The 26,432-nt window shown below is 42.3% G+C and overlaps 2 protein-coding genes across 7 annotated transcripts; one reads left to right on the top strand and one right to left on the bottom strand.

Annotated features, from left to right (window-relative positions):
* The first annotated feature begins 798 nt into the window (after positions 1-798).
* LOC106659921 (multiple C2 and transmembrane domain-containing protein) lies at positions 799-25,707 on the top strand. 4 transcript variants are annotated; one of them, XM_014382691.2, is made up of 14 exons: positions 799-1,349; positions 7,291-7,774; positions 9,533-10,015; positions 11,279-11,665; positions 11,790-11,932; positions 12,140-12,331; positions 20,831-20,979; positions 21,222-21,624; positions 22,433-22,575; positions 22,960-23,319; positions 23,422-23,551; positions 23,871-23,999; positions 24,073-24,398; positions 24,495-25,707. In XM_014382691.2, the coding sequence occupies exons 2-14, from the start codon at positions 7,723-7,725 to the stop codon at positions 24,643-24,645; spliced, it is 3,048 nt and encodes a 1,015-aa protein (XP_014238177.1). In that variant the 5' UTR covers positions 799-1,349; positions 7,291-7,722; the 3' UTR covers positions 24,646-25,707. The 4 variants fall into 4 exon arrangements, with proteins under 4 accessions (XP_014238177.1, XP_023313986.1, XP_023313977.1 ...); XM_023458218.1 differs by lacking the exon at positions 799-1,349 and adding an exon at positions 6,386-6,448; XM_023458209.1 differs by lacking the exons at positions 799-1,349; positions 7,291-7,774; positions 9,533-10,015; ... (1 more) ...; positions 11,790-11,932; positions 12,140-12,331 and adding exons at positions 16,079-16,496; positions 18,226-18,292; positions 19,287-20,025; positions 20,339-20,623 and having other exon boundaries at positions 23,907-23,999.
* LOC106659922 (terminal uridylyltransferase Tailor-like) lies at positions 3,776-6,672 on the bottom strand. Of its 3 annotated transcripts, none has more exons than XM_014382694.2 (6): positions 6,531-6,672; positions 6,359-6,426; positions 5,962-6,257; positions 5,801-5,898; positions 5,488-5,739; positions 3,776-5,408 (listed from the first exon to the last, which is right to left on the bottom strand). In XM_014382694.2, the coding sequence occupies exons 3-6, from the start codon at positions 6,144-6,146 to the stop codon at positions 3,931-3,933; spliced, it is 2,013 nt and encodes a 670-aa protein (XP_014238180.1). In that variant the 5' UTR covers positions 6,147-6,257; positions 6,359-6,426; positions 6,531-6,672; the 3' UTR covers positions 3,776-3,930. The 3 variants fall into 3 exon arrangements, with proteins under 3 accessions (XP_014238180.1, XP_014238181.1, XP_014238182.1); XM_014382695.2 differs by having other exon boundaries at positions 6,215-6,257; XM_014382696.2 differs by lacking the exon at positions 5,962-6,257.
* Positions 25,708-26,432: the final 725 nt, after the last annotated feature.

The following is a 26,432-nucleotide window of genomic DNA, read 5'->3' as shown; positions in this document are numbered from 1 at the left end:
CTGCTGCTGCTACACAGCGAGATATAATAACTCTGTACATATACCGTACTGCCTCGTGCGCGAGCTATATTATGTAGCAGCGTGAGGTAATCGTTGCGTGCGTATGGAGCGATCCGGCGTGACGTCACAAGCGTTAACTAGCGTGCAAAAGTATATATATAATACTTTGGGAGCACGTGTGTTCGCTTTCTCTCTCTCTCTCTCTCTCTCTGGCGAGCAGCGGTCGATAAAACTTACGACGACGACGACGACTCGATGTGTGTATATGTGTGCGCGAACGAGAGCTTGCGGAGATGCTCGAAAGGCGCCGGTGTGGCTGTACTTGCGACCCCCCCACCCACCCCCCAAAAAAAGCTTCAACGGTGTTTATTTTGTTTTTTGACTGAGATCTCTATATCTAATTTCTATTTTAAATTAAGCCGAGCTTTTCCCGCAAGCTCCTTCTTATGTGTATCCTGTACGTATCAGCGCTCCCTAGTATATAGGCGCGCGCACGGGGCCACCGCCACATGTCCGCTGCTGCGCCTCCGACTCTGTATATATAGTACACACCAACACAGGTACACACAAAAAGCTACGTAGTATACGCACGAGTGCGAAACGGCAGCAGCAGCAGTGGCAGAGCGAAATACCGTCTCGCGAGTTCCGTATACACACACGTACACCCACACACATATATATAGCAAGCACAAGCTCCGGTCGACCGTCGAGCAGCAGTAGAAGCAGCTCACGCGCTCGCACGCTTTATAGCAGCAGCACACAACGAGTCGAGTGCACGAGAGAGAGACAAGTCAGTCAGTGGCCTGACGGCGGGCGGCGGGCGACGTCGAGTGTACTCTGTGCTCTGTCGTTATTTTATTATTGTTATTATTATTAGTAGTATTATCGTCGTCGTCGTCCGTACTCACGGAGGCGCGTATTCCAACTACGAAAGCTTCGCTGTATAACGTAATAATTCTTCCTGCCTTTTTACCGATTGTTAAGCTCCTTACGTGTATAATGTAATATTTTCGTACCCGTGTAACAACACCGGCGAACTACCTCTTACTTTTCGTGTGTGTTTGTGTGTCATTTTTCATCCGTCAATCTTGTCCATGCTTCCATCCCAGTACTAAAAAAAAAAAAAATCTCCATCAGTGTCAGTGTACTCTTTTTAAAGCTCCTGTAAGCAAAGGGTATACGTATCGTATTACGGTGTCTGTGTCTGTGTGTCAGTGCCCCCATGCATGTGTGAAATATCTGCAAGTGCACAATATCTGACGGCTGCACGACACGACGCGCGCGAACCTCCACCGAACGTGTGCACAACCTATATATCCGCGGAGAGCGCAACATCTGAAAAAAAAGGGGTAAGCGTGTACCCGGATTTTTCTCACCTAGCTACATTACTTTATTTTCTCGCGAAGCTATACTTTATCTTCGTATCAAAAAAAAATTTTAATAAATGAAATGCAAGAGCATCGATACAGCACTCGATCGCGATTAGATAAGTGCGAATCGATGCAGAAGAAACAAAAAAACAAAAAAATTCATCGCGACTCTCGAGGCTATCGCCTCTCAAAAGCCAAGAAATTTAAAGACGCTATTATAATAATGTAGTCCACGCGCGCTCTTCGCGACAATTTAATCGCGAGTAGTTTCGTACGAGTGAAATAATCCTCGCTACGCGTATATATACGGATAATGAAGTCGTCTTCTGCTCTCGGAAGAAGAACCTCTCGAGGGCTAATTTACATTCTCATAGGTATATACGCACAGGTATAATAATTCCGATCCACCTCCTCCTCGTGCTGTGCAGTCGCAGCTGCACATCGACTTTCACTCCTTAGATACTTTTATCATATATACAATATATAGCCAAAAAGCTCCTCTTGCAGGATAGCAACGGAGCTTTCGCACGTATGACTTATATACAAGTATTTTCTTCTTCTCGTCGTCGTCGTCGCTGTCGCGCGCGCAGTGCAAAGACCGTTGCAGGACATTTATGATTAATTGACGTTCGTGTCCGAGAGTCGTATAATAATTCCTGACCGGCGTGCACACACGGCAACGATATATACTTCATTAAAACGTACAATTACTTTACCTCGTTTTTTTTTTACCTTATATACACGCTCACTCGATACGGCCAATGAATAATAAAAAGAAAAGCTGTCTATCCGAAATTTATCCATGAGTAGGAGGCGAGGCGCGACTCGGAAAACTATTTAGGCGATTTCTAGCTCTACGCATACCACGAGGCAATCGAAGCGCCGCGTGGATATTTTATAGATACGTGCAACTGCCAAGAGCTGCTAAACTATCTACCAGCTATCAAGTAGAGTGGAAACAACGAGGAATAGCGGTGGGCTTATGTATATACACGCGTTTATACGACCTGTTATATAGATATATAATAAATCCACTTTGACTGATTCGTTTGCCGCGCGGCGCGTGAAAAACTCTTTTTTTTTCTGTTTCGTAATCTCGCTAATCTCGCCTTTATAATCTCCTATACCGCGATACAATGGAGAAAAAGCTCGCTCGAGCGATTGTTTCTCTTTTCATTTCAACGGATATTTTACTCGTATATTTGCACACTTGGCCGACCCGCGAATGATACGATGATATATATTAAAAACGGAGACACGATCATTCTTTTTTTTCGTGTACATTACATTAATTATCTCGCGCTTCAATTCCATGTTACACGTATGCGTATCAGTGGAAGTAATTAAATTTTGCTCTCCGAGTAATCACGAGAACGGCAAAACGCGAGATATCAACCCGAATTTCGAAATATGTAACGTTTCCTTGCTCGATACATCGACGTGTGTAGTTATTATCTCTCGCTTCATTAACTGAAATTTGCACTATGCCGCGAGGAAATAATTTACACGAGATACATATATTCGAGGCTTACACGACTTTTGAATATATGTCGAAGGTAATATAACCGAGCGAACTGCACGAATCTATGCCGTTGGTACATGATAATATAATAGTGCTTAATCATCGAAATGCAGCTGCCATCGATCATGCTAGTAACCATAACGAATCCGTCAAAATATCTAATTCGATAACGAAAACGAGCTCGACAGCTGTGAGCGACAGCGTAATACTCGATAATGGCTTGCATACATACCGCGACGTCACCAAAACCGAGCTTTTTTCGTATTATCATCCGAAATATTTGCACACTTGAGTCCATAAAAGCTTTTGCATCATCGCGGAGAGCTGATTACCATCTCGTTGCCAAAGAGCACACACGATAATCTGAATCCGGACGATGTACGAACTTTGCAAAGATGACGATGCTCTCGGTCTGTCGCGTCGTGCCGATAGACGACGATCCAATCCTGTGCGATGCCTTTTACCCGAAACTTCAATTACTGCATCTCGCGCACGAATCGATACTTTTGATATATCCGCTCGAGCTTCATGTATTGTATAGAGTGGCGCGTCTAGTCTTTGACCCGATCGGTCTATATATATATTTTTCGCGCTCTTTGCATTCATTATTCACCGGCTTGACTTTTTATTTCTCGCGTGTACCCTTTGTCGACACAGCGCGAGGCTCACAGACACACACATACGCTCTTGATCCATTGCCATGCAAACTAGGTATATATATCTTTTAGCGACGATTCTCCAGAGTCAAATTAAAAGCTGATATTGTTCTTTGTACGGTGTTGCGTATTTCGATTGGATATTGGCGCGTATCGTTGAGTACACAATTATATTTTTCTAAGTCGCATAGAGGTCGTGAGCAAATGAATGAACGGCAGATTTGTCATTTTTTCTTGCTTATGAAAACGTTTATATTTTTCCAATATAAAATTTAAAAAATTTCAACTACATAAAACTCTTTGCACTTTGAATGATAAAACATAGTTAAATTAAATCTTAGAAAGTAAACAAATATTACAATATGTAGCGCTTCGCAATATATTACAATTTTTTCGAACTAATGTTATGTTTGAACGATTTTTTGAGCAGAGATCGCATGGTCGTATTGAAGATATCAAGTAGTGAATGTTTGAACAATTTTTTATCGCCCCCGTCGTTAAAAAAAATCATGTAAATGTGAACGGTAGGACTGGTTCTTTTGAAAGCTTTGAATTTGAACTTGAATTCTTTTTCAACACTTGCATCATCTGTTTCAGGGCTTTTTTTCGAATTGTTTAATACTGATAATTTGGCCTTGGAAATCGCAATCCGTCTCTTTAGGGGGTCCCTAACACCTTTAGCAGTGTTATCTGATTTTATTCTATTGAATAATGCTTCAATGAATTTTCCGTTGCACTTTATTGATATCACAGGGTGTTCTGCGTTTTCTTCATCATTGCAAAACTGGTAACTAACATCGTCACTAACAACATCGAAATTTAAAACTTTCTTAATAAATATCATTATCGAGTCGAACATATATTCAAACCATTTTTGATGCTGATACCGAATGAAGTCTTCGTAGCAACGTTTTCCTATAATATTACTTATTAAAAACTCTGCAGCTTCAAATGAGATGTTAAATGATTCAGTACTTGAAAGTATATCGGAAATATTCATTTCAGGAAAAAGTTGTGAGAAAAAGTTTCTGTAGGAGTTTTTAGCTGATTCTTGGACCATGAGTGATCCAACAGAACAAAAAATTTGAAATTTTTCAACATGACTTTTTACAACCGCTCTCGACACATTATAATTAAGTTCAAATGGATCTTGGACACACATTGCTGTAAACACTTCTAATTGTTTTGGGTCTTTCTCGCAATTCAAGTAATTTGAATATCTGAACAAAAAAGAAGGTATTTTTTCAATAATTATATCCCTACCATAAGATTTACCAGTCAACGGACATATTAAATTATTTTCAAAATCATAATTAGCATAAAATTTAAAAAACTCTCCAAGCAGTTCAGGAATAGACTTTTTTTCAAAGTCTTGATCAGAATGAAAATATGGACACTGTTCGCTAAAGTTTACTTGCCAACTATTTAAAAGAAATGGCTTGGCACATTGTCTTTGTAAATCATAAATAGAAGGAACTAATTTGACATTCTGCAGAAAAAAAATGAAAAGCAAATTTAACGTATAGTTGTTTATGCATAATGCACTTTTTGTCCCACAGTGTTGTACCCAATATTTGATAATAATCATAAGATGTCTAAATCGAGAATCTATTGATAAGTAATATTTTATTAATTTACTATTTTTAACTCCTATTAAACTGGTGAATGAAAGATCACATGAAACTTTGGTGGGTATATGCTGAAATTTGATTATTGGAACTCTTGCACTGGAAACACTTATGATACAGCCAAAAACTTTTGGATATTCATAAAGAAGTTTTGCTATAGTTGATAAAAGATTGCTTAGTCTTGCGACATGAGGACCAATTGGACTAAATGCATTATCAACAATTGGTTTACCTATAAACATTATAAATGATATTACAGATTCGTAATGAATCATAAATTTAGATTAGAAGTAAGGTGTTTCTGTTTATACCTGGATTTAAATAAATATCTGTATCAGCATTTTTCAACCCAAGACCAGTTTCAGTTGAACCGAATGTATACAATTTACACCTTTGTAAGAGTGGTCGAATTACTTTTTCGAGGTCTTCTAATATGACAGCATTACGTTGCTTTACTTCAGCATCAGATAGTGCAATGGTATTTAAAAACTTATTCAGCTGATCCGAGATTATTGTTTCAGTATCCAATCTTGAATCATTAGAGTTTGATAGATCCCTCGTGTCTGTAAAATATGTATTTATGTTAACGCACATGCATTTTTGAGCAAAAAAGATTCACTTTACCATTTTGGAGGCTTTTGTCGTCACCAAATCCGCTTACCAGCGATAACACCATGTTGTTGAATAGACGTCTATGACTAAACAGTTTTATAACAGTTTCCCTATAAAAAAAATTTGCATCAATTAATCCCATGAAAAAAGTCAATAAAATACTCTATACATACTCATGAAGAAAACGTATGCACAATTGTTTTCCGTTTTTATTAGAAATCAAATGGTGATCCGCTATCGGGCCATAATTGACCGTTAAATAATTGATCAGAACGGGTATGTCGATTACGTTCGAGATGCATTCGAAGATGATTTCATTATTTTTACGGTTCTTCGACTGTCGACCGTTTGAAATCATGGCGCGCGCGATTGGCAAACCTTGCACGAACGAACGTTACTGTAACCTATACAAAACGCATCTCATACCTTTGTTACAACGGGCGAAGAACAAAGCATCGAGCGAGTTTGCCTGCCGGAGATGGACAGATAGTAAATTGTTAAAAAAAAAAAAAAGAAGAGAAAAAAAAGTTAGAAGGGACGAGTGTCCGTCATTGTTAGCTTATTGTTTACCTAAACTGCAAAATCTCCCGAGCGAGTTGAACCGTGAATCCTTTTGTTTTTGGGAATCCTTTGATACTCTGCGAACGAAATATGTCTGGCGTAAGTAGTCTACAGAGTATTTCGTTTTATTTTCGTTCAATTATTATCAATCCTTTACAACGAGAAACGAACAAAAACTCACCCGGCTGGATGACAAGTTGTACTAGATCAAAATTAGCGACGTAATTACACTCGTTTATTTCACCGGTTTCGACAACAGTCTCCAAAGATGCTGGTCCAGTCTCGACACTTACATACCGCAAGTCCGAGAAGCTCTGCGATAGGCCAAATTCCAAAAGTACACAAAAGCGAACACGCTCGCATAATCAAAACAATAAAGTCGCTCGCGTGTGTACGGTATGCCGGCACATAATAATATACGAAAAATATTACACCGTGTGTAGGTATATACACGTAAAAATTTCCCCGATCGTCGCGGGAGTTACGATTAAAATATAAATTTTTTCCAAGCTCGACGGCCCGCGTCAACGTTGTGCATTACTTTTTATTTATTATATTATCGCGTTGGATCGCTCACGTTATACTGACGGAGCAGCTCCGATAGGTGAAAAAATCGATGCCTACAATATAGGCTGGGTTCGAGCTAAAAAGCACAGCCCTCGCGGCGTGGCGTTTCACAAAACCGTCCGCCGCCGCCTTTTATAGTTGGCGATGTAATTTTTCTTCTCATTTATTTTTTTCCCCGTTACAGGGTATTGTGCTTGCTCGCGGCCGAGTGCTCTATGAGTAAATTGTGTATTAAAAAAAAGCAGCGTCGAGTATCGCTTTACAACTTTTTTGTCGTAAATACTTATCAAAGAGCCCTTCACCGGTATAATACAACAAAAAAATTGTTCTCCCGCAAGGCTTTTTCTAACTTTAATTCAATTACGTGTTTACAGAATCACGACGACGTCGCATGCAAGGAGCAGCCTCAGCTTTCACGAGCTTACAACAAGCATGATCAGAGAAAAGCCAAAGGAATCGAGAAGCGTCTCAGTAGTAGCGGTAAAAGCATCGAGTCGGAAGTTCAGCCGTCGCTCATCGTCATCGTCGTCGTTGTGGTCGTCGTCGAAAGCGAGGATCATCCATGAGAGCCGGGAGATCGATCGCTGCTGCCTCTTCGCCGCCGTTTGCCACAGGGAGCATGCTGCCCGAGCCGAGGGTAGCAGGAGGCCGTGACAGTCAAGTAATAACCACCGCCGCGGAGCAACGACAACAGAAACGTCGCAGAGGACGACGACGAAGAAGACGATTATTATTATCTTCGCTGTGCACTGCGAGCAACGAGGAGGAGTTTTCCAATTTGCATCATCGTCGTCATCGTTGTCGTCATGAGCAAGAGCGTCGAGCTGCTCGCGAACGACGACGTCGAGCCCGGACACGGTGCGTGACCTGTGCTGCAGCACAGCTCCCTCAGGATTATAAAATAAATACATTGTCGCATGCGCCAACGATTTGTTATACACGCGAGACATATCGTATTGAATTACTCGACATGCAGTCGCCAATTTCATACTCTCTCTCTCTCGGATTGTTCTTGGGAAAAAATCGAAGCTTCCGTCGTGTAGTTACACGTACAATACTGTACACACGTGTGTGCGAAGCGCTCGCAAATCCAACTTTTTCCATGCGCGAGCGAAACTTTTGTTACTTACTTTGTTTACGGTTTTTTTCAATCCGCAACGAAAGCTCTCGGTTCGTTTATTTATTTTTCTTTTTTTTTCATTTCGATTAGAATTCGATCGCACGAGCGCGCGCGCGCGCTAGTCAGGGAGGGAAAGAAAAATATTAAATTCGACGTCAAATCCCGGTTGTTAGCAGAGCGCGACTTTTACGGTGTCACGTTTCTATAAATTTGAATTGCAAAAAGCTCTGCTTTTTTGTTATTAAAAAAAAATAAAAATCAAAAAGCAATAACACGCGTACGTGCGTTGGAAGGTACGAACTTGGCAATATCGGTTTTTCTATCATGATGTGTATGTATGTGAATGCATTTATCGGTAAACGTATTTATCGCCGTTATTCTCGTTCTCTCTCTGTTTGAACGATTTTTCCATCTCTTCTTCTATTCCAACTCTATATGTAACAATGTACACGCAGCATCCCGGCTAATGCTCGGCTATATGTAATCTGCTTATACCAGATGCTATTTACGAGCAGCAGCAGCAGCATCATAAGCATAATCATAATATAGCGAATTGACCCTCAAAAGAAAACAGCACTAATACTTCAGTGTCGGGCGTCCTTTTTTCACATTTCGCTTCGTTTCGTTTGCTCTCTCTCGCTATACGCGACCCTGGCTCAATGGGATTCGCGCTCAAAAAACCGGCTATTCTCTCTCTCTCTGTATTATAAATGCTCTATACTATTCCGTGCGTGTCTTGGTATTGGTATATACGCGTGCTACATATACAGTATACAATATACGTGTGCAGAGGCGGACGACTGTGTTATACATGTACAAGATGTGTATATGAAAAAGAACTTGGAAGAGAAAAAAAAAAAAAAAAAAAAAAAAATAGAGACGACGAACGAACGAACGAACAAGTTCACGAGCGAATAGAGCAGTCACGAGACGTACGCGGTCTCGAGCGCGCATACAATTATTATATATCATGTGTTCGTGCTCCGAACTAAATTTTTAATGAACACGAGCCCGTTTAATTAATAATTTTATATCTCTACCGGGCGTTAATAATTTCCGGACCCCGTCCCGTCGTCTTATCTTTCTCTCTCTCTATTGTGTTGTACTAATGTCGTCGGCGATAAATCCGTGAAATTCGCCCACCGAGAAATGGTTGCTGCCGTACTACTTTGAAAATTGCATCTAGTTCACGACGCAAAATGAAGCGTAACGGAGCGGTAGTAGGAGCGGCAGCTCGGGTGCATCCTCACACGCTCGGCCGGCTCGAGGGCACGATACTGTCGGATCTACAGCATAGCTTCTGCGAGAGTCAGCTGCGAATGGGTATATACGTATAATGATAATATAAACACACGATGTGTTTTCGTTTCGATTCGCGAGTTGGACGCGTGCGACAGTTGTATAAATTATTTCGTATACACACACGATGTAGAGGTGTAGCCTTTTTTTTTGCTAATCGATGTATGGATTTTTTTTCTGTCGTCGCTATCTAACAGGTGAAATCGACAAGGACAATGGGCTGCTCGACGACAGCCGTCGTCAGCTGTCGCGCAGCGCCACGGATCTGCGTAGCGCCGAGCGCAAGAGCGGCAGCAAGTCGCCGCTGTTCTTTCACCTGGGCCGCAACAGGTCCCGTACGGCGACGACGACAAGCAGCAGTGGCGAGGGTGGCCATGGCCACCACGTGGTCCACAAGCTGCACCACCATCGGCACATCTCGGTGGCGCAGCGCACCCACTCGTTCTTCGCCAGTCTCAAGTCCAAGTGGATGGCCAGCCGGGCCAAGGAGCGCACGGGCAAACGAGGCTCCAAGGACCTGCTCGCCGGGGACTCGCCGGGCACGTCGTCGACCAGTCCCCACAGGCAGCGTCATCATCATCAGGACTCGGACTACGCGGCCGACTACTCGTCGGCGGATCACAGCAGGAGCTCGTCGGCCACTCAGAGTCCCGCCAGGCATCTGCTCAATCATCCCCCCGGTGAGTTGAGGTTGCGAGCTTGAGCTTGAGAGAGAGAGTCGAGTGGCTCTCTAATGGCATTATTTACACGATGCCCCGCTGTATATAGTATATAATATATCTTATACTCCTCCGCTGAAAGCTCCGCAGCGGCAGCAGCCCTGATTTTCTTTGTTGTATAACTCCCTTGCCTTAGAGCTAATACAATATGTAACGCGTGTCAGCCTTAAGGTTCATCTTCTTATCTCTTCTATCTTGTGGGTGTTCCATGTCGCTGACTCTCTCTCTGTGTAGCAAGTATTATTTTTAGACGACCTACATTTTTTCGACCCTCTCTCTCTCTGTCGCGCAAGCAGAACTAATTTTTTACGTTCAATCATACGTCCGACGCGAATATTTTTCTCTGTCTCTCTCTCTTCGACCGGCAGTTTCGAATATGTATTTCATTTGCGAGCCGTGTGTGCGTTGTTTCAACTTTGTCATACACGCTCTGTACACGAGTGCGATTGCTCTTGAAGGAAAAATATACATAGGTTTTCGCTCTGCATATATTTGAATCGTCGTTTGTACCCGGAGTCGCGTCCGAGTATTATGATTGCTCTTTGCTTCTGACGTCCTTGACATATAGCTCGATTAATTTCTCCATCGGCTTTTCCACGTTACGATATCAATTGGATACATGCGATGTTTTTGCGTAGTTACAAATGAAATCGTGCATATCGTTGTTCGAACATTTTGTTAATAATTTTATTGTTAAATTTATTATAGTTACGTAACAGAGCTACATTCAGACGTAATTAATATTCAATTTTTCAGTAATAATGAACTTCCTATATGGCGTACTGTAATAATCTTTGCAATGTGACCCAAAGCACGTCAAAATTGTTATAATAAAAGCTTCGACATCGGATCGAATTACTCAGGTTGTACATCATTACCAACAGTACGAGAAAATCTATAAGCTTTTTTTGTGCCCGATAATCTTTCTTTTATAAGTAGCCGCTATGATAGAATATATAGATATTAGATTATGTTACAATCAAATTAAAATATGATACGGCTAAAAGCCTTTGTAAATAGACAATGTATACCGTCGCTTTTTGTCATTAAACTATAGCGCAAAGTAAGTGTTCTGGCACAGTGCCACTGCACACTCGCATATAATATACACACGAGCTCTGCTTGGCTCGAGGGGCAGAAACAATCGTCGTCGATCCTAATAATGCGCGAGCTTTGGGCGCTTTCCGAACAAAAAAAAATTGTATAATCATCGATTCGTTACAGAATCCCCGTTAGCGCGCTCGAGTCCGAGGAACGTCGGCTCGATGAAAAAAGGATCCGAGGACGGCTCGACGACGACGCAGCAGCAGCAGCAGCAGACCAGCAGCAGCCACGCGACGACTACTTCGACGACAGCTGCTGCGACCAACGCGATGTCTTCGTCGTTTTTCTCGAGCACGGCAGCGGCTCTGGTCAGTTGCACCGACGGCGTGGTCGAGGCGCCGTCGCAGCAGCAGCAGCAGCAGCAGCAGCAGGACGACGACAACGACGCGGGCACGGACAAGGACGAGGACACCCGCAGGAGGGAGCTGGCCCTGCGTCAGCACGCCTTCTTCCAGATGAGACTGCACATACGTCGAGGCGCTAATCTCGTAGCCATGGATCGATCGGGTAAGAGCGTCGTTGCTTTTATATAGCCCTTTCGAGAGCCGCTTTCTCATCTACGATACAAAATATATAGACGTTTTGTTTTTCGATCCAACTTATCTCTGTACTTTTTTTTTTGTTCAAACAGGTTTTAGCGATCCCTACGTCAAAGTTAAATGCAACGGCCGACTTTTGCACAAATCTCGCACGGTCTACAGGGAACTGAATCCTGTGTGGGACGAGAGCGTCACGCTACCTATCGAAGATCCATTCCTGCCTCTGAATTTCAAGGTATATTGCGGCGCGCGCGCCCGCGTCCTAATTTTATTTATCGGATCAATTTTTCGAGCCCTAACTTACTTTTGGAATTAGAGCTCTGCTTTATCGAGAGCTATTTTATTCAAAGCCCTGTGTCTCGTGGCTTTTAATGTAAAATCGATGAATCGACGGAGCCGTGGGTTTAATGCGTTTTCGATGCACTAACACACACACTTACAGGTTTTCGATTACGACTGGGGCCTGCAGGACGACTTTATGGGCGCGGCACAGCTGGATCTGACGAAGCTGGAGCTGGGACAGATGCAGGATTTCACGCTGGAGCTGAAGGATCCCGCCAGGCCGCAGAGGCAACTCGGGGAAATTTTCATTTCCGCCACCCTCTGGCCCAAGAATCAACAAGAGAAAGAACAGGTGCGTGGCCCACCCGCCTATACATAGCATATACCAATCTTTATTTTTCGATTTTATCGAGCATCGCTGCTCACCCAGTCGACGAAGGTTGAAAACTCTATTACAGGTAAAATGTGCGATCAATCCGAAACGGTGAATTATAGAAAAATCAATGAGGTACAAATCGAGCCCGACAAACCGTTCTCTCTCTGCGTCGCGCGAGAAACTTATTACCTCCGAAGCTCCGTGCATAAAGGGTTTTTATTCCTCGATAATACACACATCGAGTCGAGGGTTAGATCTCTCTCTCTCGAGTGCACGAGCGCAACCAGAAAGCCGAGCGGCGGCGGCACTGCATTATCGAACGCCACTGCGCGAACGTGTATACATACATTATGCAGGTGCAGAGCGAGAGGGAGAGAAAGAAAGAGAGGAGAAAAAAAGCAACGAGGTAAAAATTGTGTACACGAGCTCTATACTATGTGTGTGTGTAGGCGAAGCACCGCATTAACTCGAGAAGTACGTGCTGGTGCGCTAGCGAGTAATCAGCGTCGTGGAAAATGTATATATTATATAGTGTCGGTAGTTCGTAATCAGCGTTTACGCCTTTAGGTGTCGATAATTTTCAAATCGACCTAATGAAACGAACGATGGAGAGAAGATTCCCGGGGTGCGCTCTGACTGACGGCGGTATATAAAAAGCTGCCGTCGTATACCGAGCGCGTCAGGCTCTATCGCCATAGTATATAACGAGAATGTAAAATTTAGCGCCGCGAAGCAAAGCGCCTCGTTGCGTTGTATTGTATATAGGAGGGCGGCTATACATACATAATGTGCTTTAAGCATAAAGCGCAACTGTGCTATTATAATACGAACGTTATCGGTGCGTCTTGGCCCGTGTGTGTGTGTGTCTTGATTTTTTAATGCATATGAGCTACTCGACACATTTTCCAGCCGCAAGCTCGCGTCATTATTATTTGTTGCTGCTGCTGATGCGGCGGTGTTTCCTTGTACAGTTGAGAGAGCGCGAATTGGTTTTTAATTGTATTCCCTCGCTTTATGAATAAATAATGCCGCTTAAACCTTGAGAACGTCGACGGCAGCGGCGGCGAGCTTTCGTTACGCGCGTTAGCGCGGCTTTTCTATCTCGTCGAAAAGTCAAGTTACACGGCAGGAAAGCCAACGTTATCGTCTTGTATATACAAGTTGAGATGCGAAACAGGATATCTTTATGTCTCGTACAAAGCGTAAAACTAAGTGAAAAACTTTCTTCGCTCTTCTTTCCGCGGCGATTAAGCTCGCGTGACTTTTTATTTATAAAGCGAAGCGATGGATTCGTTCGAGATTTCGAGGATATAATCTCGATTCCCTACCCCCTATTACTATTACGGTTCTGTCGATGATTATTCAGCGACGGCGTTGCGCCGATACGATATCGGTATATATTATAAATCCCGAAGCCGAGACCTACACATCAAATTAATATGCGCGTACACGTTCGAAGCGCGATAGGATTTATTTTTTAAAATGTATATTTCCCTGTTGTGCTCGATGTTTGTTTTTTTTTCTTTCGATTATTTATTCAAAGAAAAATGCATGAACGGTCGATTTTCACCTCGATAGTCTCGATAATGCGCTGTTCCTCGTCGTTGCATTATTCATGAATATATAGATTATGAATTAAAACCACTTACATGCAGATTTATAATTAACACATCCTGCGCAAAATAGACGAGCGAAAGTCAATTTCACTTGGGAACATTATTAAATCAACTTAGCTCGGTACACACTTGTCATAGTTTTGTTTGCTGCTACTTCGACCAAAAAAAAAGGATGCAAAGCGAGGCCTCGTTCGTAAATCTGTCGATAATTGCACACGGCCACGCGCGAGAAAACTACCGGAGCTTTCCAGTTTTTTATAAAAAAAATAACTATATGTGTAGATTGTAAATCACATGCGCGTGCGATTGTATTTGTACGCGCTATTAACGCATTTAGCGCGAATCGCGCAACGGCCGGAAGCGGCCCTCGTAGGCGCTCGCGCGCCTTTAACACGATAATGACAATTATTGGCCAAAGCGCGAATACGAGTGCGTATATGTGCGTGTGCGGATGAAGTTTAGCGCCTCTTCTTCGCTTCGCACGAATTAATTCCAATCGACGCGAGCTTGACATTTTTTTTTGTTTTGGTCAGCTCCTACACACTCGGAGGAAATACGCGCGTAGCTCGTGTGTGTACAGTGTACACTCGCACAAATGCAGCTTGCGATAATAAATAGACACATTACGTTGTGTATGCCCGTGTGTATGTGTGCTCGCGAAGGCGGCTTGTTTTATTATATACGTTTTGCAGTGTACCTCGGGTTCGTGTTTACTCATCCCGTAATCAGCGTGCTCGCGTGTACCTGAGCGTATATAACATCGTATAACTATGTACACCCACCCACGCGCGCGCGCGCACACGAGAGTAGCTCCTAATTGTGCGTGGTTTTCTTTTCCCGTCTACGTTCCTCTTTTTTTTCTTTTTTCGAGTATTGTTCTTCGGCTTTATTACATCGTGCGCATCGTGTACCGTATACAGCTAGTATATGTACCGGGTCAGATCGATGTCTCCTTTTCTATATAATTATTTTACAAGCTGACTGCTTGGGTATTTGGATGGAGTTATTATATATGGGAACGAGTGCAGGACGCGGTCATATAGAAAGCTCGTATAATGTACGATATCGATTTTTGTATACGAGTGGAACGTCCGAAGGAAAAAAAGAAACGAGGCACTCGATAGATATATAAAAGAGGCAAGAACATGATATAGTTTATGAAAAGCAGACTTTATGCGCTTTTCTCCGGTTCATCTCGTACTTGTACCTCTTTAAGCGGATGATGCTCGTGCGTCGGAGAATGCAAGCACTGCTCTTGTAACTCTGCGTACTGCTCCGCCGGGACACGAAGGTTGGTTCTGGTTATTATTATGAATCGGCGCGCAATCTCTTTCTCTCTCGTTTTGCGTGTCCAATCATCGCGTGGAAAACCCGACGCAGCAGCTAATAGAGATATTATACATGTGTTATATACGGAACATATATTTTTGATGCAAATTTTGGGGATTATAAAGATGCCATCGTGGGAATACGAAGAACCGAGAAGAATCGCCATACACAGAGCGCGTGGCCTCGAGGAGAGCTTCCAGATAAATGGCCAAATTCTGTGGGAAGGAATGCTAGCGATATAAAATTTCGCAAAAGAGATGCTCATACACACACGTAGACAAGGATTTTCGTTGTCTCGATCTGCAATGACGCATCGACTCATACGACTCTAATGGACTAATAATTGCGGCCACGAATATTATTTACGAGCAACGAATTAAGAGTATATAGCGATACGAGGCGTTGACACACTCGCGGAAGCATCATCCGACCAAACGTTCTCGTAATAATGATATCTCTATAGAGATTACGAACGTCATAATGTTGCAAGACGATACATGCCGAGTACAGGCGCACTCGTAATAATGGTACATATAGTTTCGATAGCTCCTCGTACATAATGTTTATACTTCTGAGTTCTGTCGATCGTTATATAGACATCTATATGTGTGTGTGTGTCGAAGTGCTATCGGCGATCAGCTGCTAATACGATCGCGCGTTTTTCATGTGTGTATTATAACGCAGATGGAAGGGGGGCATGGCCTCTCCGATATAGTTTCGGTCGAGAGAACGTAGACTTCTGCTTCTCTCTCGGGTCAGTCGAGCAAGTTCCGCCGATTCGTGCGTGTGCTTTGTCATATAATTGTGTATCGTGCGCGTTTATGTGTCACATGTGTAAATAGTGAAGAACTAAAGCAGCAGCAGGGAGACACAGGCTATGACAGAGAATTTTCTTCAGTCAAAATGTCGCCAATTTCTCGAAGCACAGAGTCGAGCAAAGAAACATCAGCAGCAGCAGCAGCAGCAGAGGCACAGCCCAAGCTCGAGCTCGAGTCCGAGCCCGCAGCGGAAGCCCAGCCCAAGCCCGAGCTCAAGCCCGTTGTTATCCAAGTGCAGCCTCGACCAGCGACCCCCACCCGAGCCGAGTACTTCCGATCGTCAACTCTGCCAGGAGGAAGCGCCGAAGAGACCCAAGCGGAGGACAAACCTCCCAAGTCCAGAGCGAGACGCTGTCTCAATCGATTCTGTCGAGGTCTCGCCCAGGTGAAAAATATGACAAAAGATCTTAAATAAGTTCCTATACGAGATCACACATATGATCGTACACAAGATCTTGTGCAAGATCTGGCCTACGATAATCGACACAAGATCTTATATAAGTTCTTGTGTCAGATCGTATGTTAGAACTTATATGCTTTGATATTTCAGAATCCTAATGATTTTCATACCTGACGGAGGAGGTGTACCAAGAATTACTTTAAGATGGTTCATTAAGTAATAAAGTATGGAAATGTATATTAAATAATAACAAATTATCAGATTTTTAATCGAGGAATTATTTTATTTTCAAGTTTCAAAAATGATTACATTTTTAAGTGCGACCTAACATAGATAGGTTTATTATTAAACATTTTCTACATCTAATTGACCAAGAAAACTCTAGGTTTTTTACGAATCAACTTACAGCTGGTTTTCACAAAATACACTTAAAAAACATATTTGATCTGATGATAGTCGAAGATGAAAAATAACCTAAGAACGGGTGTAGCACCTGAAACATGAATTTTATGAAAAATTACCACTTTCTTGGTGAATTCATGTATGTGTATTTATGCATGTATTATATTAGTATTAGAATAATAAGGTTATTTTGTTTATTAACTACATTACAAATCACTTATCTTATAAAGATGCTACAATCCGGCTCTGCTGCGACACTGCTTCTGTTGCAACTGCTTCTGCTGTTTCTTCAATTTTTTCACGAAAATCACTTGCTACGGTCGACGCCACGCAGATTAGCGTGCGCCGTACGCAGCAGCGCTCTGTCTCTCGTTTGTAACCGACAATTACCAAATTATTCACGCCAATAACAGCATAACAGCGATCTTAAAAGTGTTTCCAAATATAAATAATATATTTCACATCAATTTTTAACTGGTTTAGAATATATATTCTAGTGTGAATAGTTTGGTAGTTATCGGTCACTGACCAGAGATAGAACGCTGTCATCTGCGTGGCGTCGACCGTAGCAAGTGATTTTCGTGAAAAAATTGAAGAAACAGCAGAAGCAGTTGCAACAGAAGCAGTGTCGCAGCAGAGCCGGATTGTAGCATCTTTATAAGATAAGTGATTTGTAATGTAGTTAATAAACAAAATAACCTTATTATTCTAATACTAATATAATACATGCATAAATACACATACATGAATTCACCAAGAAAGTGGTAATTTTTCATAAAATTCATGTTTCAGGTGCTACACCCGTTCTTAGGTTATTTTTCATCTTCGACTATCATCAGATCAAATATGTTTTTTAAGTGTATTTTGTGAAAACCAGCTGTAAGTTGATTCGTAAAAAACCTAGAGTTTTCTTGGTCAATTAGATGTAGAAAATGTTTAATAATAAACCTATCTATGTTAGGTCGCACTTAAAAATGTAATCATTTTTGAAACTTGAAAATAAAATAATTCCTCGATTAAAAATCTGATAATTTGTTATTATTTAATATACATTTCCATACTTTATTACTTAATGAACAATCTTAAAGTAATTCTTGGTACCCCTCCTCCGTCAGGTATGAAAATTATTAGGATTCTGAAATATCAAAGTATATAAGTTCTAACATACGATCTGACACAAGAACTTATATAAGATCTTGTGTCGATTATCGTAGGCCAGATCTTGCACAAGATCTTGTGTACGATCATATGTGTGATCTCGTATAGGAACTTATTTAAGATCTTTTGTCATATTCTTCACCTGGGCGTCATCTGTCTGTACGTCGTCTGCAGAGTTTGTACCGGAGCGTAATCACGACGGAGAGAATAACGAGTGAGTCGTCGTCATCGTCGTCGTCGTGTACGATGCACGATGCGTTTTTAATAATACAGGACTGCCGATTTCTTACTGTGTCTTGCCGATCGGAGCTCGCACGTGAGAGAGGAGTAGATGGATGATCGATGACGCACATATCTCTCTCTCTCCGTACCGCGAAATAATAAACGAGCGCACGCGCTTATTACGTCGATCGGCTATATACAGAGGCGCGTTTATGCAAACGGCGCCGCGGCTATTCGCAAAAGTAATATTTTTATGCGCGCGTGTAAGTGTGTATTTTCAGCGTTTTCGTAGGAAAACATTAGAGAGAGAGAGAGAGGGAGAGAGAATAAACATTACGACGACGGACTTCGCGAACGTAATATTCATACGTCGGTGTGTACGACGTAACCGAAGCGTTTTTTTTTTGCGTTATTACGACATTTAACTAATCGGCGCGTAAGTTGCACGTACGCGTGTAGTACTACGAAGACACTCGATGAATCGATAGATAATGTATGTATTTTAAAAATTTTCGCCTTTATCTAAATATTGGATAGATCGATTAGAGAGAAATGTCGCGCGTGCCTCGCGAGTGTCTATATCTCTTTCAACGAGCGTGATTAAGGTCGCGAGCTTTTGGAGAGAGAGAGAGAGAGAGAGAGAGAGAGAGAGAGAGAGAGAGATGGTGATGATGATATTTTGTCGTCTGCGTCGATAAGACGAAACATAGAGAAGTAATGAGTCGTTGGCTTTTTTTGCGCGTATGATGCCATTATTACTCAGGTATTGTACGCAAGAGTCGTAATAAATCGATTAAGATAATACACAGCCTAGCTGTGAGAAAAATAACTGTATTATAAACGACGATCGTTGGCGGTATAAATCGACTTATCGTAGACGAGCGCGAGTCGATTCGGCAGTCCTGTAATATTCACGCGTGTGCAGACACACACAGAATCCATAACACAACAAACAAAAACGAATAAGACAAAAAAATGTATCTCAGCGTCGAGGCATTCGACGTCGCTCGTAGAAGCAGAAGCAACTCCAGCGACCTGTCGTTCGTGACGGCGCGCGATGGCCTGCGTCGACTGTCGAGCAGCGATCGCGACGTCAGCTCCAACGGAGGAGGACTCGTCACCAAAGTTATACCCGCGACCCCGCCGGCCTCCGACTCGGAAGTGGTGCAGAGCAGCAGCAGCACGCGGCGCCACAACGACGAACTGCTGGCCTCCTGGGAACGTCTGCGCAATTACAAGCCGCCGCGATGGCTCATGCCGGAGTATCGACGACTCGACGACGAGCGAGAACGTAAGCGGCGGAATTATAATCGACGTCGGCGAGTTGGAGCAGCGGCAGTAGCAGCAGAGACTGCCAAGAGTCAGACGACGACTACGACGACGACGACGAGTACTACGTCGTCGCCGACGAAAACGTCGAGAGTCAAGTTGAACGTGAAAACGTTCAAGAACAAGATAGTCGAGAAGTGGGCGTTGGTGAAGAAATCGAGGCTGGATAGATCGCCGGGCGCCTCGTCGGACAGCAGAATTTTGGGCGCAGCTCGAAAGAAAAAACCAGCTGCGGCTGCAGTTGTTGCGAGCAGCAGCAACAGGACGATCGTCGATCGCGGTTACAGCTCCGACAGTGAGGTGAACAACAACAGCTCCGCCTCGTCGGTCAAAGGTGGCAGCGGAAGAGTGGTCGGCAGCGGCTGCGCGAGGTGGCGGAAGACCAAAAAACGAGCAGTGAGCACAGACGTATACATACGGTGTTCGTTTCGCTCGTTTGCGTTTACTTTGATGATATATTGCGTGTACGTACGTGCAAACGGTCGATAAAAACCGAAAAAGCCTCAAAGCAGAGCTGCTATATGGCTTGCACTCATAGCTCGTATGTTTGTTTAAGAGCTTCTCTAACGCGTTAGAGTTAAAAAAAAGAAAATAAATACAAAACGCGCACTTGTTCAAATGCGAAAAACGTAAACGAGCGAAGCGAATGCACTCGCAACTTAGCGTGACAATAACCAAGATGAATCATTTTTGACGTCCACGCCACAAGGGCTCGCCGAGGCCGAAGCTCGACATCAAGAACTCGGCCTCGTCGGCGACGCTGGTGCCGCTGGATACCAACGATCGGGATGAGGAGATCAAGGACCTGAACAGCTCCGCCACGTCGCTCGTGCCGTCGGACGTCGCCTCCGAGTCGCTCAACAGCTCCGCGGTCGACGTCGACTACTGGCTCGAGGAGCAGGACGACGAGGAGGAACTGCTGCGACCCGACTCGGCCGACTTCTTCGACAAGCTCAGGGGCAATTTCAGGGATAAGATCGAGGAGATAAAGAGGGTATACACAAAACAAACACACACCCAGACATATTTTCGTTATGTTAATTCGATCGTAACCGTGAATTATTCAACCTTCGTCGATGCGTTAATTGTCAGTATGCTAACCATGTGTGTCTCGAGTTGTCAAACTGCTAGGAGCTGTATATATATATTTATGAACCGACACACGTGCAATGATTCGTTGTTTTTTTCTCTCTCTCAATAGTACTTCCAGAAGAGCAGTCGGCTAGCGGACGTCAACCGTAGATTAAAGTCCCAAATATGGAGCTCCGTCGTGACGATAGTGCTCATACAGGCCAAAAATTTAATACCCATGGACATCGACGGCACCTCGGATCCTTACGTCAAATTCAGGTAAGCCAATATAACGCCGAGGGATCCACTTTGTTTTATTCCGCGCCTCGTTATCTCTTACGGAGCTGTAAACTTTTCCTCGTAAAATTGCGCGCGTAGCTTATGTCTGAAACTTCTTCTTCCGACCTATAAGTTTTATTGCTCCAAGTTTCGCGCGACTCTGTTATATATATTACGGAAAAGCACAAATCTGGCGACCGTAATTTTTAATCGTAAAAAATTGATTGTTTTTTTTTCGACAGACTCGGCGTGGAAAAGTACAAATCCAAGGTGATCGCCAAGACGCTGAATCCGATGTGGCTCGAGCAGTTCGATCTGCATCTGTACGAGGAGGGCCAGGAGCTCGAGGTCACGGTCTGGGATCGCGACAAGAGCCGCCACCAGGACGATCTCATGGGCCGCGTGGTGATCGATCTCGCGCAGCTGGAGCGCGAGAAGACCCACAGCAGGTGGCACGAGCTCGACGACGGCGCCGGTGGCAGCATCTATCTGCTGCTGACGATAAGCGGCACCACGGCGAGCGAGACGATCAGCGATCTGGCCTCGCACGAGGAGACGCCCCAGGAGAAGCAGCTGCTGCTGCAGAAGTACTCGCTCGGCAACACGTTTCAGAGATTCCGCGACGTTGGTCATCTCACCGTCAAGGTATATTATATACTAGATATAAAACGCGTGCGGTCGTTGCATTGTAATATGTAGACGCAATGTAAAAGTTGCGTATATGAATAGTGCAACGGCCTGCGAGCAATTTTGCTGTACGGCTTCTCCGCGCGCGGAAGTCGCGACGAGAGCCGTTTGTGTCAAGTGGTCGACGCTTATTCTCCGTAAGCGAATGGTATCGATTCCACGACTACTGATATGCAAAGTTGGAACAAAATCAATTTTGAGCGGGCGCGCGTGCTTCTTTACTTTCAATCGGTACATTATGCTGAAATTTATTAATATCTTTACGTACTAATTGAATTTTTCTCGCGGACTCGATGTAATGAAATGAGTAATGGAAAAATATTGATTTTTGTACAAACTTATTTAATTAAAACTCCAACAGCAAAAAATTAGAGCAACTTTATGTGAATTATCTCGGGCACAAATTAATAATTAGAAAAGTTTTCTATTCTGCTTTAATACCATTAAACCGTACTTTTAATCCTTTCAACATTTATAATAAATGTTAACTAGAATTTCAAAGCTGCCTCGTAACATCTTCATCAAACTCGATAGCAACTATAAGAAGTTCGTGAATAGCTCGCTGTATACATTATTCTTATTCGCTCGCGCATCATTAGTTGATTCGATTCTGCGATCGATCAAAACTTTTTTTTTGCGCACACCGCTCGAGACATCTTTACTCTATTATTCACGACGAGTCAATAACTAATTGATCGTCCGCTCGGCATTGTGTGTACATCGTCTAATTAACGATTAATCGATGTTTTGTCGTCAATCTTTGCAGGTTTATCGAGCGCAGGGTCTGGTCGCGGCCGACCTCGGCGGAAAGAGCGATCCCTTCTGCGTGCTGGAGCTCGTCAATTCCCGACTGCAGACCCAGACGGAGTACAAGACTCTGACCCCGAACTGGCAGAAAATTTTCACCTTGTAAGTGTGCCTTTGACCATGATACGTGCGAGAGTCGGTGTTTGATTTATTCGTTGTCGAGATGCTAATGCGCTCTTCAAATATTAGACTTTTACATATATCGACTTGACGCGCAATCAAAGCGTTGCAGGTTTTAAAATCCTTGCATGAAAAAAAGTGGAAAATTAATAGCTTTGAAAAATATAAAATTGAATCACGCTTGCATTTGCTTTTTGAATTTACTGCAGCTGTTTTTATTTACGCAACTGTAAAGTGCAATAAAATGAAGAGTGCACACTTGTTTTTATAGGAATATCAAAACGTTCTTTTGCACTTTGAAGCTACAATTTTTTTTCTAAATAGCAATCTCGTAATCCATCTTAATTAAACTTTTATTTCGCGCAGCAATGTAAAGGATATAAACTCGGTGCTGGAAGTGACTGTATACGACGAAGATCGGGATCACAAAGTCGAATTTCTGGGCAAAGTGGCGATACCTCTGCTGAGGGTGAAAAACGGACTGAAGCGATGGTACGCCCTCAAAGACAAGAAGCTGCGCTGTCGCGCCAAGGGCAACAGTCCGCAAATACTGCTGGAGATGAACGTCGTCTGGAACGCGGTGCGCGCCTCTTATCGCACGCTAAATCCCAAGGAGAAGAAATTCATGGAGCCCGAGACGAAGTTCAAGCGACAGATCTTCATCAGGAACGTGGTGAGGCTCAAGTCGGTGGTCATGTGGTTCTACGATTGCGGAAAGTACATACAGTGAGTATCCACGCTCCACTACCACTACTGTAGCTGATTTTTTTGTTTGTTTGTGTTTGATTCTTCTTCGTTGATAAAATTAACGCTCGGCTCGATTTGCAGGAGTTGTTGGGAGTGGGAATACAAAATGCGCAGTTCCATTGCGTTGGTGTTGTTCGTGGTCGGAACGTACTATTTCGAGCCATGGATGGTGCCAACCCTTGCGTTCCTCATAATTTTCTATTACTATTTGGTAAGAATTGCAAAAATTACAGCAATGCTTGAGCGCTCTTCCTCTTTGCCTAAAAGCTCTATATCAAAGATTTCTAGATCGTTTCTTCTCTCTCACTGACCTATTTCGATGACACGTATAATTAACTGCACTAATACTTCAATTAAAAAAGAAACAAAATTAACTACATTTTACGTTGAACTTGAAATTTTTTTTGTATTCATGAACTTGAATTAAATCAAATTAAATAACTAACAATTCCAAAAAATTAAAAATAAAACGTGAGAGGGTTAAAAAGCGTTCTACGTGTTATAAGCTTTGGTCCTTGCTTTGCAAACAGGTCACAGTTTTTACCGGAGTTCCTCTTTCTAATCAGATGAGTGTTCACCTTCATGACTCGGTGGACGGCAATGAAGACGGCCCGCCGACCCCTGGCGAAGACGACGAAGACGATGAAGATAAAGACAAAGTAAGTTTTTTGCCCCAAGTTCATCAAGAATTCTCATCTCAATTTATAAATGCAATCTCCGCTTTTGTTAAAGGAAGAGAAAAAAAGTCTGAGAGAGACGTTCCAGGCTATTCAAGAAGTTACGCAGACTGTACAGAACTCCATGGGTTACATAGCTAGCCTCTGCGAGAAGGTCAAGAATTTGTTCAACTTTACCGTTCCTTATCTCAGCTGCTTGGTCATGCTGTTGACAGTCTGCGCGGCGATAATCCTGTTTCTGGTTCCCCTGCGCTATTTGATACTCCTATGGGGCATTAATAAATTTACGAAGAAAATTATTAGGCCACATTCGGTGCCTAATAACGAATTGCTTGATCTCATATCTAGAGTACCTGATGACGAAGAATTACTCAATTATAGGTATTTATCGAACTAGGTGTAAAACGTATTAGAATTTGACATTTTTCATTACTGACATTGGAACATCTCTTACAACTCGCTCTAATTTTTTTTTAGGGAACTTCGACCCTCACCAACGGCCGACGGGGAAGGTCGCGACGGCGCGGCCAGCCCGTCGAGCCCGACCGGCTCGCTATCCAGGCGCGAACTGCGTCGCCGACAGCAGCAGCAGAAGCAGCAGCAGGCACAGAACCAATCGCAGGCGTAGCAACAGCATGTCCCGCGACCGGACGTCGCGGGACTCCGAGCGCACGGAGCTCACAAGCGCTCGCTCCTGCGCCAGAAATTCGAATACTTGCGCCAACGTATGGGCTCGACCGAGAGGCCGGACTCGCCCGAGCCCGAGTGATAGCGTCGTCGGCCGCTTTCGACGACTTTTTAGACTAATTAGTTAATCGAAGCGTAATGAATAGAGCTATTTTGCACTTTGCGGTCCATGCCTATGAATTATTGTACATATTTATAGCGAATGCGAATGGTGATAAGTTAGAGACGGATGCAGGAAATGGAAAACTGGTTCTTCCTCGGTAACAAGAATACTTTGCTTTCAATCGTCTTTCAAATTTTCCATTAGTTTAACTAGTGATTATTGATGATCGGTAACACGAAATGGTTACCGAGTATTTTTCTTGCATCCTTTTAATTTACTCAATGATAAGATGAGCAATTAGTAGTACGATAAATAACAATTCTAGTTTTTTATTTTAAATATTAGAGACTGTGAGTCTGATAATTTCAAAATACAATTTTTAAGAATTTTATCTCAGTTTTTCGACTAATTATGTCGATGGACTTTTTTTAGGTTTACACTGATTTGATATTTTAATATTTCTTGTAACAGATCATATCTTACTAAAGTCGTTTGGCAGTGAGCTTCCTGTTTGTGTCATATTTTTACAAGATAATTTTTAAATTAACAACTAATTATAGTTAGCGTGATGTAAAAATTTATTTTAATTAAGTTCTATTTGTAACAACTTATATCATATTTCGTAAATATGACTTTGTGATAAGATGAAAATGCAAATATCGAATAATCATCGAGATCTCTTAATTCTGAATTTGTTCTTTGTCCAAACCTGCATCGTCGAGTTGAAAACGCAGAGAACAGCTTTTAAGCACGAATGCGCGTAAAAATTATGAATAGTTGCCTTAATCAACGTAAATTTATGAAGCTTATGATATAAATATGATGCAATAAACATTGACATTTATATGTATCATAATATTCAACACTGGATCAATATAACGTCTAGTATCTCTTTTGTAATTATCTAATTGTTAATCGATACTTTTGCTATAATTAGCACACATATATATATTTATTCGACATGATCGTCATTTTTACGATTTCAAGTACAATCAAATCATAGTATTTTCAAGTATAAAATGTAAGTAAATAGAGTGACTCATTTGAAAGTTTATGCGTGATATGAGAAAAATGAAAATCCTGATTAATATGTTCGAACTCAAGTTCAAAAAATGTCTGTAAGCTATCAGATGATATGCTCTTTGGGCATAAGGAAATGATGTGTCAATCAAGAAGAAATGAAAAGCAATGCGAAATTCATTCAACATAGTTGAATACATTTTCTAAAAGATATTCTTACTTACAAGATATATTGAGTTTTATTCCATGATAAATTAATATATACCGTTGAGCAGACATTTAAAGAATTATAAAATCGTATAATCCATGAAAACATAATTTTTTAATGTTGATGATGATGTTATTATACGAATGTTTTATAGTAATAATTTTATTAACAGTTGTGTACAAATTGCGTTTTTTTAAACGTTGATGCGAGTGTTTCGTTATTTTTTATAATATTGCATTAAAACTGTTCTTTTAATGCAGCACTATAAAAATTAAAATTCTCACGGAACACTAATTATAAAGGATATATTTGAAAATATAACTAGTTAGAAGATTCTTCAAACAATTTAAACTAAAGAAATTCATTACAAATTTATTCAAGTAAAATATTTAAATTT

The sequence above is a fragment of the Trichogramma pretiosum genome, unplaced genomic scaffold (genome assembly GCF_000599845.2).
Source record: "Trichogramma pretiosum strain Unisexual culture from Peru unplaced genomic scaffold, Tpre_2.0 scaffold113, whole genome shotgun sequence".
Classification (NCBI taxonomy): domain Eukaryota; kingdom Metazoa; phylum Arthropoda; class Insecta; order Hymenoptera; family Trichogrammatidae; genus Trichogramma; species Trichogramma pretiosum.
The sequence above is the reverse complement of the archived record's forward strand: the minus strand, read 5'-3'. Positions and strand labels throughout refer to the sequence as shown.

Coding starts and splice junctions, on each gene's coding strand:
- LOC106659922 (XM_014382694.2), bottom strand. CDS start 6,146: ATGATTTCAAACGGTCGACAGTCGAAGAACCGTAAAAATAATGAAATC. Junction 5,899..5,961: donor TGCATACGTTTTCTTCATGA/GTATGTATAGAG, acceptor TTTTTTTTATAG/GGAAACTGTTATAAAACTGT. Junction 5,740..5,800: donor CGACAAAAGCCTCCAAAATG/GTAAAGTGAATC, acceptor CATATTTTACAG/ACACGAGGGATCTATCAAAC.
- LOC106659921 (XM_023458206.1), top strand. CDS start 16,178: ATGACAGAGAATTTTCTTCAGTCAAAATGTCGCCAATTTCTCGAAGCA. Junction 16,497..18,225: donor AATCGATTCTGTCGAGGTCT/CGCCCAGGTGAA, acceptor TCTTCACCTGGG/CGTCATCTGTCTGTACGTCG. Junction 20,624..20,830: donor AGATCGAGGAGATAAAGAGG/GTATACACAAAA, acceptor CTCTCTCAATAG/TACTTCCAGAAGAGCAGTCG.